Below are 13157 nucleotides of genomic sequence, written 5' to 3' on the forward strand. Positions count from 1 at the left end.
CCAAAACCAGGATGAAGGAGCCTTCCCTGTCGTCCCTCCCCATGGGGGTCACACACATGCACACGCACACACACAGCTAAGACACCAAACACAGGGGCGTGGGAAGGGAGAGATTGAAGGAGGCAGGGGGCCAGGTTGGCAGGGCAGGGATGGGAAGACAGAGTTGGGCTCACAGTGTGCCTGCCACCCCTGAAAGCTCCCGAGCCCCCCTCACTGCAGCACCTGCCCCCGGGTCTCGGGCAGCTTCAGGGCCAGAGAGCTGCCGAGGGCAAGGGCAGCTGAGGCAAAGAGGATGGGGGCAGCCTTGGTGATGCCCACAAAGGATGTGAAGATGCTGATGCCCAGCACAGCTGCCAGCTTGCACAGAGCGTTCAGGAAGCCGAAGGCTGTGGTCCTGCTCAGGGCACCGGTGTGGGGAGAGCCCGGGGCAAGAGCAGGGAAGAGGGGGTGGCAGGAACATGAAGGCGAGGAAGATGGAAGGCAGCATCCAAGAGGGAGAGGGAAGGATGCCAGGGAATATGGACAGATTGAGAGACAAGGGAGAAAACAGAAAACGAGGTCACTAGTCCATACTGGGAAGAGCGGAGACCAAAGCCGCAGCTGTTAGAAGGGAAACCCAGGGACCTGTGTGTCATCTTTCTCCTGAATACATCTTCCTCACTCCGCCACCCTTCGTCACTCTACCCTCTCACCCCCACCTCTGGGCTGTACACCTGTGGCCCCATCCCCACTTCACACCAGCTACCTTTTGTCCGAGGGATAGAGTTCGACTGTCAGCACATCCAGTGCATTCCAGGATGCAATGCTGACCCCACCAAAAAGGCAGAGCAGAGCAATCATGGCTGACTCGCTGTTCCCAAAAGACAGGAAGAAGCAGGAGACACAGGACATCACACTGGAGCCAGCTGGAGCCGGGAGGGGAGAGAGAATGAGTGTGACCATAACAGAACCGTCCAGGCAGCTTGGAGCCTGGCCAAGGTGAGTACCTCCTCACTCACCTTTGACTCGCCTCCCTTGTAAGCCCCTGTGTACCAATCATGCTGGCAACAGTGCTTCGTATTTGATGCCGGCTATGGGCCCCCTGCTTCATGCTTCCCGTGCACTGGCCTAGTACATCAACCCACTGGACAGGTGCTATGATCACGCCCACTTTGCAGATCAGACAGCCAGACATAAAGAGATGAAGTCACTTGTCCCAGGTAGGTGATGGAGCTAAGACTCAAACCCATGAACTCAAAGTCTGTGCCCTAACAAAGAAGCCAGGACTCGCCCCATCCTACAACAGCTCCTAAACAGAAAGCAAAGAGACCTGCAGGACAATCCCCCTCCACAGCCCAGCGACAGTCACCCCCACCGCCTACCACCCCTATCCCGGGCAGTCCCGACACCACCACCCAGCCTCTGCTCCTCACCGAGCATCCGCAGCCTGCCAATCTTGTCCATGAGCAGGGCAGACACAATATTCCCGGGGAGCACAGCCAGCGACCCCAGGAAGCTGACAAAATACACCATGTAGGCGCCTTCGCCGGTCCCCGTCACGTCGAGCGGGCAGCCCTCCTTGTTGTGCAGGAATGTGCTGTTCACCAAACGGCTGTTCACAAACTTGTACTCAAACAGGTCTAGGGGTGAAGGCCAAGATACGAGGGTGGTCATGGCACGCGGGAGAGGGCAGCTGCTACCACCGAGGGCTGGTGCTGTGCACCTCGCGGGGCTCAGCCATGAGGAGCTCTCTGAGCATTACTCGGGCACTCAGTGTAAAACACGCAATGGGAACCGGAAATGACTACAGCAGAAAGTGGCCATGGTCTAGCAAACAGGGTGGTACCAAGTTTTCTCATGAATAGTCATTGCTTTTTACACGTTCTGTGAACGTGAGCACGGCAGGGCTACAGGTGAAGGAAAAATTCCTGCGAAAAAAATATGTTAAAAACGACAAAAATTTCTATCCTCTATGTTTTCCTGCATGGTGGAGGAAGCTCACCAGAGAGCCACGTCAGAATGGGAAGGCTCAATGTAGCTCACAAAACTGAAATCTCCGAGTTTGAGAACACTGGTTAAAGAAGTGGATTAATGCAACAGTTCCCAACGTTTTTCCTCCCCACCAAAATATCCATTTTATTATTTTCCTTTTCCCCAGGAACCCATTTTGAGTTCTTACCACACTAAATTATGATCAATTCATCCAAGGTCAAAGAAATGAGTTGTTTTTTTTGTCAGATAATCATAGGACAATGTCTAATTTCCACTAGATTTTCTCAACAACTGGTGATACCTACTAGGGTGCCATCTCGCTTTCTTCCAGGGTTCTAGAAGGCTCTTTGAGAATCAGAGCTAGTCAGTGAGGGAGGATCCTTCTCCCATCACCAACGCCCACCCAAGCCTTCGGTCTCTGACCGCCCCCACCCCGGCACCCACCCACCCCTTACCAGTGTTATAGAACACGGTGTTGATGAATGTGCAGTTGCGAAAGAACGTGTTAGTGGATGTGACATCCTCAAAGTAACACTCCTCGAACAGGGAATCCTCAAAGGACACTGACTTCAGACGCAGCCCGATGAACCTGAAAGGTCAGGATGATGAGACACTTCCTGTTCGCCTCCTCAGCCCCTCCTCCAGGACCCATTCCCTTGGTACATGAAGGAAAAAAACCACAGGGATTTGCCCCCCAAACACCTCATTTTGAACTTCCAGGAGCACAAAAGAGACCAAGGGGTAGGAGGGATGAGGAGTGGGGCGGGGTGGGAAGAGAGATGTGACACACTTGTCATTGAAGTACTGGCCCCCTCGGTGGATCTGATTCTCCAGGGTGAAGTTGAAGGTCACGTGCTCGACGCGCTCCCCGGGGAACACCTTGGTGCGGGCTGCATAGTCCACAGCCTGGAGATGGCGGATCATGTCCGGAAACCAAACAGTCAGTCCATAGTAGCTGAAGAAGCAAAGGTGGGCTGCCATGAGACGGCACTCAGGGAGCAGGACCAGGCAGAGCAAAAACAAGGAAGCCCCATGGAGTCAGCTCCTTTCTGGGCCTCACTCCCCTCCAGCCTCAGGTCTCATACTCCTCCCTGCCTGTAGGCTGTGGTGCCGGGGGCCTGCCGGCTCTCTCCTGCCACCCTGGGATCCTGCTTAACTCCAAGATATTTGCTCTTTTCTCAGTCTCCAACCTCCCTCCCTCAGCCTATCTAGCTGCCACTCAGATGCCCACCCCCAAATCTTGAAGCTCCCCAAACATTCCCCCAACCTACCCTGGGACACCTGCCACACTGCTCTGCAGCTAGAGCTTGCCTAACTCAGACCAACATGGGACTTCCTTGAGAACTGGGATCATACACATCTACTCCATGCCGGTGTGGAACAGGCACTGAAGGCGGGCCAGCCGGTAATGCAAGCCAGCTGAATGAATGAATGCATGCATGCGTCCATGAAGCAGGGGAGCGGGAGGGCTCTGAACAGCCCCTTCCCTCATTCCTCACCCCCTGCCTTTCCATTTTCTCCAGCTCTCCTAGCTCCTGTGCCGCCTCACCTGAATGACATGGTGAACCACACACCCATCATCATCAGGGTAATGCGTCGATACTCCGGACCAAAACACGAGAGGAAATTCCCCCAAACCTACAAGCGGTAAGCAAAGGCAGATGGTGGCTGTGCTGCCTGCTGGGACCCCTAGGTCCCCACTGTTCTGTCCTGTCACTGCCTTCAGATCATCCCTCACCCCCATATTCAGGCTCAAGCCCTGCCCTTCTCTCCACCTCATTCCACTGCCTATTTTCTCTCCCCCAATCCCACCTTGCATTACCTGTCCCCCCAGGCTCAAGGCCCGGACTCCCCAGCGCTGATACCAGGTCCCTGTGTCTGACTGGATTTCAATCAGCTCATCTTCCTGATGAATCGTCTTAATGTGGGTGACCTAGGGCAGAGCGAAATAGCCTGTATTTCCCCCAGCGCCCTCCACATGACTGTTTTCGTTGCAGTAGCAGAATGAGAGACAGGGGGTGTATTTGAGACCCTGAGACTCACTGAGGTGGAGTGTGATGTGAGATGTCTAGGAAAGGGGTATATCCACAGATGGACCAAAGGATGGGGGTACTGAAGGGGCTCAGAGACTGGGGGGTGGGATGGGCTTACCGAGAAGACCCGCTCCGGATGTCCCTTGGCTCGCATGTTGGTGTCGTGGACCTGCTTCAGCACCATCCAGGCCTCATCATGCTTCCCGTTCTAAAGCCACAGACGAAAGCCCCGCCTCTGCGTCAGAGCTCCCGGACCCTGCGTTGCAGACTCCCTCTGACCCCAGTTCGCTCTCTGGAGTCTCAGGACACAGAAAACCTCCCATCCTGTGCCCCCCAGCCCTGATGCCCTCAGCAAGACCCCACACTCTGCTAGGGATAAGTGGGGTGGGGAGGTGGGGGCCCAGAGGACAAAGGCAAGCACAGATGCTGGGACCCCCTGATAGAGCAGAGAGAGAAAAACAGAAGAGAAGGGACGTGATGGGTAAGGAGACAGGCAAGAGCTAGCATCCTAACCCTGCTGGACCAGGGCAGTGTTGGAGGGGGCAGGAGGCAGGAACTTCTCCTGAGCTGTGAAGTTGGAGCCAGCACCAAGGCCCCTGCCTGCCAAAATCTAAAGCCACTCCTGCTTTCCCCACCCAGAGTCTCTCCTGGAGATCCACTCAGCCAAAGGAAATAAGAAGAGGTCCCCAGAATGGGGACCCTGTGGAGGAGGCAGGTGGCCCACAGGCTCTCCCCAAGCCCCCAGTGAGTGCCTGCACTGAGGGGTCCCTGTTGCCTTCTCTTGCTTTCATCACACTGGGCCAGGGCCTGCCCAGCCCCCATTCACCTCCAGGAAGAAGCGCGGGCTCTCTGGCTGTGTGGTCAGAGCCCCGATGGCAAACACGGACGGGAAGGCGCAGACGAGGACAAAAACCCTCCAGCTGTGGAACTGGTACGCGGAGCCCATCTGGAAACTCCACCCTGGCAGAGACAGAGTCACCGTGTCAACAGGGAATCCAGGGGCCAGGGGCCCACTCCGCGGGACAAGACTCCTGAAGGCTGCTCACCATAGTGGGGGATGATGGCCCATGCCATGGCAGCTGCGTACACGCCACCAATCATCCAGAACATGCAGAGCCAGCTCAGATGCTCCCCTCGCTTCTCCTGTGCCAGAAACTCAGAGAAGTAGGAGAAGACGATGGGAATGGACCCTCCAATCCTGGAGAGTATTTGGAGAACCCAGCGTTAGAAAGTGGCCGTGCCCCTTCCTGGCTGCCTGCCACATTGCTCCTGGGCCCCAGGCCCCTCCCATCTCCTAAGCCTCTGTCAGAGGCTCCATGTCACACATAATGCCCTCCGAGCTCCCTGGCCCACCAGCCATCACGCACTCATCCCGGGAAACTACACCAAACAAGCAAGCAGTCTCAGGGACAGAGAGGGAATAGACAGTAAAGCTCAAAGATGCAGGTCTGGTGCAGTGGCACAGCCTCCACCTGTTGTGCCGACATCCCATATGGGTGCTGGTTCAAGTCCTGGCTGCTCCACTTCCCATCCGGCTCCCTGCTTATGGCCTGGGGAAGCACCAGAAGATTGTTCTAGTCCTAGACCTCTGCTCCAGGCTCATGGCCTTGGCCTGGTCCAGCTGCAGCTCTTGCAGCCATTTGGGGAGTGAACCAGAGATGGAAGATCTCTGTCTCTCCTTCTGTCTGTGAATCTGACTTTCCAATAAATAAATAAATCTTTTAAAAAAAAAGATTCATTTATTTTTATTGGAAAGTCAGATATACAGAGAGGAGGAAAGACAGAGAGGAAGATCTTCCGTCCGATGATTCACTCCCTAGGTGAGCACAACGGCCAGTACTATGCCGGTCTGAAGCCAGGATCCAGGAACTTCTTCTGGGTCTCCCACATGGGTGCAGGGTCCCAAAGCTTTGGGCCATCCTCGACTGCTTTCCCAGGCCACAAGCAGGGAGCTGGATGGGAAGTAGAGCTGCTAGGATTAGAACCGGCGCCCATATGGGATCCCGTTGCGTTCGAGGCGAGGACTTTAACCTCTAGGCCATGCCGCAGGGCCCAAAATAAATAAATCTTAAAAAAAAAAAAAAAAAAAAAAGAGGGAAAGCTCCAGGTTGGCGTGAAGAGAGGGGCAAAGAGCAATCTGAAGCCAGGTGTTACAGAACAAGGCAAGAGGCAGACTGGACATGGGATGAAGTGGGTGCCTGCCGCTGCCTGGGCAAGGGGAGAGGCCACTGCCACACAAGCCCTCTGGCTCTTTTGGGGATTTGCAGGGCTCAAGCCACAAGCAGGGACTTTGCTGACGCTAGGAGCAGGGAAGCTACAGTCCACAGGCACCCAGCAGCCTCCTTGGGGAGGAAGGCTCAGAGAAGAGCTGGAAGTGGTGGAGCAGCTGGGAGGGGCCCAGCAAGGGACCAGCATGCTGGACAGCAGCGAACAGGTCCTGAACAGGTCCTGAGCGGGAAAGATGGGTGGAGTTCATTCCTTCATTCCACACACACACATTTAGGTACATCTGGTGTGCCCAGCACCACACAAGGCCCTAAAGATACTACCATGGCCAAGGCACACTAGTTTGCTTGGGAGGCTGGCCACTCACCCAACCCCGGAAAGCAGGCGGCAGAAGAGGAAAGTGCCATAACCCTGGACAAAAGACGAGAAGAAGGCAAAGACGCTGTTGACTGAGAGCGAGATGAGCAGACACTGTCTACGGCCCAGCCGATCCGCCAGGCCACCCCAGAAGAAGGCTCCCACCATCATGCCCAGGTACACAATGAGGCCTGGAAGGAACGGAGAGAAGAGGGAGGGATATGAACAGACCCACCTCAGATCTCCCAGGAGACCCACAGCTCAGGCCACAGGGGCTAAAACTGCAATCGAAGCTCCCAAGACCTTCTAGAAGCTAAGTCCCCCCCGGAGGGCAGAGCTAGTGAGTGGGACCAGGGCTGTGGCAAAGCCGGCAAAGCCACCACCTGTGATGCTGACATCACAGTCCTGGCTGCTCCACTTCCCGATTCGCTTCCTGCTAATGCAGCTGGGAGAGCAGCTGAGCATGGCCCATGTGCTTGAGCTCTGTACCCACGTGGGAGACCTGGAGGCTCTGGGCTCCTGGCGTCAGCCTGGCCAGCCCCAGCCATTGTGGGAAATGAAACAGAGGTTAGAACGTATCTCTCTCTCTCTCTCTCTCTCTCCTTCTCTCCCCTCTTCTTTCTGTGTACCTCTGACTTCCAAATAAACAATCAAATCTTCAAAAAATGAGAGAAGCAAAGATGGGAAATTACCTCTGCAGGGAATCCAGGGGTATATGCCAGGCAAGAACAGAGGAGCAAGCCCCAGGATTATTGTCCATCTCCCCCTTATTTCTCTCTCTGTCCTCTGTCTCTCCCTTATCCATACACACCTCCCGACCACTACCGCCACCACCATATACCCCAGCCCGGCTCTCCTGGGCCCAAATTCCTTCTATCTCCCTGAGAAATGCCCCAAACCTCCACCACCACTGCAGCCAAGCCCATGCTTTCCTCCTTTCCCAATACTTCCAATCTTAAAAAAATTCTCTGGCTTCTTACTTCCTGAAGAAAACAGGACTTAAAACTGATCTCTAAAATTACCTACTGCAAATTTTGCATTTTATCCATGCCCAAGTCAAGCCCCAAAGACAAGAGACCTGTTCAAAATCCCTCAACAATTTGGAGGCCGAGCAAGGCCTTGGTCCCTTCTCGGTGAGTCTATAGGTTTTCCACTTCAAAGAGCACTCCCCGGCCCCTGGACACTCCCAAGTCTGAGGGACGGCAGGGTGCAGGGTGCCTTCCCTACCTCTGCCAGACAGACCCTCCCAACTTACACCAGGGAGAGAAAAGGAGCAGGGGGGAAGGTGCTGAAGAAACCTTAGCAGTGACACATCCCACCAGAGCCATTCCCTGCAGGATGGGGCCGACCACCACCCAAACACTAGTCCGGCCTCACCACCGCCTCGGTTAGATGCACTTTTCCTGTAGCCCAACCCCAAGAACAGGGTATGTCAGGGCAGGGGCTGGGATGGGCAGTGTCTAGGGAGGGTGTGCAGAGCCTGCCTTGTTGGGAGCTCAATGGGAAGGTCAGGAGCAGGGGTGTTGGCAGGACAGGCCTGGAGTGCCCCCAAGGGGTCTTACCCAGCATGCCCTTGTTGGAGTCAGACAGGCACATGTCCTTCTCAGCACTGGGCAGCACGAAGCCCACCACAAAGATCTCCACGCCGTCAGCCATCAGCGCCAGTCCGAGCACGAAATAGAGGGTCCACTGGAAGCGTCCGTGGCCACACTCCCGCAGGATGGTTTCATACTGCTGGGCCAGCTCCTCTCGCTCCTTGCGCCGCTGGGCCTCCCCTCGGCCCGCAGGGGGGCCGGCCCCGTCACTCAGGCCTCCCCTCCCTCCAGCCAGCGGGGCCCCGTCCGCCAGCCGCTCGCCTTTGCCCCCAGACTCTGCCCGGGGGATGCCCTGGTATTCGCCCTCGTAGATCTCATCATCCTCATCGTGGCCCTCAGTGGCGTCGCTGGAGGCTCCGCCTTCCTCCTCATCCTGGGCTCCCTCTCCCCGGTAGTAGCCGTCCGCGGGGGCAGGGAAGTCGTCGTCGTCCTCCTCCTCCTCGAAGCGGGAGTAGGAGCGGCGGGAATACTCGTCCTGGACCCTATCCAGGCCCTTCACCACCTTCTTGGCTGCGTGCTTCTTGACCTCCTTGGCGATGTCTTTGGCTCCACGGATGAAAGCCGCGCGGTCCCGGAAGCCCTCCTCCATGGTGGGGCTCCCCTCCCCTCTGCTCCTGCTGGCAGCTTTCTGAAAGACCCCTCCCTGCAGTCACTTAGAGGCAATGCACTCCAGCGTCTCTGGGTAGGGACTAAGGGGAGACCAACCCACGCGGCCAACCAGTCTCTGGAAGGGGAAAGGGAAGAGCTTCGCTGGGCTCCACGTTCAGCAGAGTGGATGGGGAAGGGCTTGGAGGAGTGGGGCAGTGGGCAGGGCCAGAGGAGCAAGGCTGGTGGGCTAAGCCAGGCAGCCAGCACTGGCCGTTTACTTCTCTCCAAGGAGCTTCAAACGACCTAGGGGAAAAGCCAAAAAGGGGAAGCTTGGTATCCTGAGATGGTAAATAAGGCCCAGGCCAACCCGCTCTCATCCACAAGCCCCCTTGGCCCACGTAGCACAAGGATGTCCTCATGGCTTCAGCCTGTTCCCACCAACTCAGTAAATACAGATGACTTTCTGGGTCACCAGGGGTCATTTTCCTGTGAGTCCCCCTTCCTTTGACGTTGGGAACTACACCTATGGGAACTGCCACAAGCCCAACACTGTAGCCTAGTGGCTAAAGTCCTCGCCTTGCATCTGCTGGGATCCCATATGAGCTTCAGTTCTTGCCCCTGCTGCTCCACCTCCCCTTCCAGCTCCCAGCTTGTGACCTGGGAAAGCAGTCAAGAATGGCCCAAACCCTTAGGACTCTGCGTGAGAAATCTGGAAAAAACTCCTGGATCCTGCCCTCCGATTGGCTCAGCTCCAATCATTGCAACCACTTGGGGAGTGAACCAGGGGACAGAAGATCCTTCTGTCTGACTCTCCTACCCTCTGTAATTCTGACTTTTCAATTAAAAATAAATAAATAAATCTTTTTAAAGAAAGGAATTGTCAGAGTCACACCACACCACCCTGAGCCCATTCCCTAACTCTGCCCACATCCCTGGCCTTGTCACCAATCTGCAAAAACAAAACAAAACAGGAACCAGAATTCCCCTGTGATCATGCTAGTCTGGTCTGGGTAGCGTGCTGGGGGGAGCGCTCGGGGAAGATGTGCAGCAGGAGACATGGCCCTCCCACCGCTGTCCTCAGTCCACAGCCAGCCTCTGAAGGCTGGACTCGAACTGCCCTTTGCTCAGCTCCCCTGTGTCCAGGACAACCACGGAGGGATGTTCTCCTAACACAGCCTAGCAGATAAAAGCATGCTTGTGGGCTGGACGGCCTTGGGTTCGGGATTTCCTAGCTAAGAGGCCACAGGCTTGCTTAAGGGCACGCCAGTCTTGGTTTCCCCTTACTTAAAAAGGGGAAAGGAAAGATGAGGGCACACCATGTGCATTAACCCCTTTCTGCCAAACCTGGCACACAGAAAGAAGAACACTAAATTCTCGCCTTTCAGGAGTCCATGGGGGCACTGCTTCTAATCCAGGCAGCTCCACTTCCTATCCAGCTCCCTGCTTGTGGCCTGGGAAAGCAGTCGAGGACGGCCCAAAGCCTTGGGACACTACACCCTTGTGGGAGATCTGGAAGAAGTTCCTGGCTCCTGGCTTTGGATCAGCTCAGCTCTGGCCATTGTGGTCACTTGGGGAGTGAATCAGTGGATGGATGATCTTTCTATCTCTCCTCCTCTCTGTATATCTGACTTTCCAATAAAAATATATAAATCATAAATAAATAAATAAATAAATTGAACAGACCTCAGCCACACTGCCTTTTGGTGGCAGTGATACAGTGAGATGCCCTCTACCCCCTCATGAGCCACCTAGTGTTGCCAGCTTTGGGGTAATAGCCCTGGGGTGGGCACTGTGGGGCAGGGTTAAGCTCCCACTCAGGTGCCAGCAGTTTATAGCATTGTGCCAATTAAGTCCTGGATCCTTGGCTTCTGATCCAGCTCACTGCCAGTGCACCTGGGAAGGTAGCAGAGGATGGCCCAAGTGCTTGGGTCACTGCCAACCATGTGGGAGACCCAGATGGAGTTCCTGGCTCCTGGCTTTCAGCTTGCAGCCTGGCTGCTGTGCCTGGTGGGGAGTGAACCAACAGATGGTCTTTCTCCCTCCTCTCCCTTTCAAACAGAGATATGGTCAAACTCATATTGCACCGTGAGGGTCTAAGGTCCATAGTTGTACTTCTTGCCTCCAGGACCCTTTGCTTAATCCTTCTTGATCCTTTCTGCTCCTCCAGCAGTGTAGGCAGAGGAGTCCACAAGTTCTGCATTGCGCAGGAGGCTGGCATGGAATGAAGGGGGCCTTGGCCTTCCCCTCCCTAACAAAAGACAGTGTTCAGGAGGGGGCTTGCGGGAACCCCACCTTTCCCCAAAGAAAGAAGAGGCAGCCCAGATCCCGATGAGGAATCATCCCCCTGAAACATCATAGTGTCACACACACACACAGAGCCTGACAGAAGAGGGTAAAGAATGCTGTGGGCTTCCACACAACATTAGCAAGCAGAGCCTTCTCCCCCACCCCCATTTCCCCCTGCCACCCAGGACAAATGTAAGCAGTGGACCACAGTGCCCAGAGCAGCGACCCCTGGCTCACCTTCCTGTGTTCATAGTTGAGGGCCCCACCAGCACAGGCGCTGTGGCATCTCCTCTGTGTGTGTGGCAGTCAGCTTGCCTTGCTTTTCTTTCCCAGCCGGGATCTCCCCCCTCAGGCCCTGAGGGAGCCCCCCTCCCCCAGTGTTATTGACGTGGAAAGGTACACATCAGGGGTAGGGTAGTGTGGGCTCCCCCAGCCACCGCAGGGCATGGACGGACACTTGGCCACTCCCCACCCCCACCCCCAGGATCTCGACAAGCCCAGGAGGGAGAGAAGGAAGATAAATTCTTCCAATGGGTGAGGACGTCCTGCTATTTTTAGCCCCCAAAGCAGCACAAGGGTGGCGAAGCTTTGCGGGAGAGAGATGAGACCTGGGGAGCTGGAGGTTAGAGGGGACAAGCTGGAGGGTTACACAGCCCTTTAAGGCTGATTGCCTTCACTGACCAGAACAGCGTGCCCAGGAGATTCTCTGCAGAGGGGGCGGGCAGCCCTGAGCAAACACTTCCCTTCAGGACCACCTGCTCAGCCCTGGGGGAGACGGTCCTAAACACCTTCCCCCCCCATCTTGCCAAAGCCCATATCTTGGAGGGTCACCTGATACCTAGACCAGTGACAAGGTCAACAAGAGCGATCACCACACATCCGGGAGGTGGATGGGGGAGGGGGTGTACCGGGCCCCCTCCCAATTACAGCCCCCACCCTTGGAACAGCAGACTGCTTCTCTGCTTGCCGCCATCCTTCCCCACCCTCCCCCCAAGCCTACCCCAGGGTTAGGAAAATGGAAGGCAAAAATGAAGGTGTCAGCTGAGAAGGCACAGGGGGAGACAGGCAGAGTGGAGGCAGGGCTGTGGGGAGACCCGAGCAGGCATGGACACAGACCCAGCCCTCGCAATGCCCACCCCACCCCTCCCCACCCCAGCCATCTCGTCTCCACTCTGGTACTGAGGACCGGTCCCTAACATGAGCCCAGCACCCACCTTCCCTTCCCCAGAGTGCACCCCCTCCAGCTCCCCTCATCTGTGCCCCCAGGCCTTGGTCTGCACACGCCTTGCCCACTCTTGCTCAGCCCCCTTGGCTGCATGCTCCACTGCCCCCCAGCCACCTCGGAAGGCCAGCAGACTGAACAGCAGCCATGCTCCAGCCAAAGCCAAGGTCATTTATCATTCATCCACGGGGGGGGGGGGGGGGGGGGGGGAGTAGACAGAAAAGGGAAGGATGAGCAGAAGGGAGAATTGGAGTTTGAAGGGGCCCCATTCCACCTAACTCCCCACCCCATTAATTTTCAAAGAGGATAGGGACTTGGCTAAGGGAGAAAAAACACGCCTTCCTCCCATTTCACCTTAGACATATATGTATATATACATCCACATAAACACACAGAGACACATACGTGTCTTCTCCTGAACAGCAAAACCCTTCAAATCAACGTCCACCCTTAACCAGTCCCCAAACATCCCCTATCCCAAACCCCCCATGGAGCTGTCACCTTCCCCAAAGCATCAGCGGGTAAAATGGCTGCAAGGCGAGCCAGGGATGCCTCTGACAGGGCGGGGTGGAGGTGCGAGGCTGGGAGAGGGGTCTCACCTGGGCTGGGCTTCCCGGGCCAGCAGAGTCCCGGGAGAGGGCGGGGGTCCCTGGCGGCGGGCTGAGGCGGCCGCGGCGACTGGACTGCTCGGGGCGCCGGGGGAAGCGGCAATGCAGACCTGCCCCCCCACACCTCGGCCCCGCCTCCGCCCCCACCCCCACCCGCGCCATTGAGCATCGGGAGAGACCATTGTTGGGGTGGGGGAGCGGAGGAAAAGAGGCTAGGGATGGACCCAGAGAAATGCTTAAGGGCTGGAGAGGGGTTGTCGCAGGAACAGCT

The 13157-nt window shown here is 56.2% G+C and overlaps 1 protein-coding gene across 1 annotated transcript; it reads right to left on the minus strand.

The window, feature by feature from the left end:
- Positions 1 to 210: 210 nt before the first annotated feature.
- SV2A (synaptic vesicle glycoprotein 2A) lies at positions 211 to 8774 on the minus strand. Its single transcript, XM_040998569.1, has 12 exons — positions 8150 to 8774; positions 6598 to 6778; positions 5051 to 5202; positions 4831 to 4964; positions 4123 to 4212; positions 3794 to 3904; positions 3521 to 3609; positions 2762 to 2926; positions 2427 to 2560; positions 1413 to 1619; positions 746 to 905; positions 211 to 394 (listed from the first exon to the last, which is right to left on the minus strand). Exons 1-12 carry the CDS (start codon positions 8769 to 8771, stop codon positions 211 to 213), a joined length of 2229 nt encoding a protein of 742 aa, XP_040854503.1. The 5' UTR covers positions 8772 to 8774.
- Positions 8775 to 13157: the final 4383 nt, after the last annotated feature.

The sequence above is a fragment of the Ochotona curzoniae genome, unplaced genomic scaffold (assembly GCF_017591425.1).
Source record: "Ochotona curzoniae isolate NIBS_2020 unplaced genomic scaffold, NIBS_Ocur_1.0 scaffold_1037, whole genome shotgun sequence".
Taxonomy (NCBI): domain Eukaryota; kingdom Metazoa; phylum Chordata; class Mammalia; order Lagomorpha; family Ochotonidae; genus Ochotona; species Ochotona curzoniae.

Bases quoted from the DNA above. Each gene is read 5' to 3' on its own strand.
- SV2A (XM_040998569.1), bottom strand. From the start codon at position 8,771: ATGGAGGAGGGCTTCCGGGACCGCGCGGCTTTCATCCGTGGAGCCAAA. The intron at 906-1,412 runs GTGAGGAGCAGA...TCCCGGCTCCAG, and splicing joins TGGCAGGCTGCGGATGCTCG to CTGGCTCCAGTGTGATGTCC. The intron at 395-745 runs GTAGCTGGTGTG...TGCCCTGAGCAG, and splicing joins CTCTATCCCTCGGACAAAAG to GACCACAGCCTTCGGCTTCC.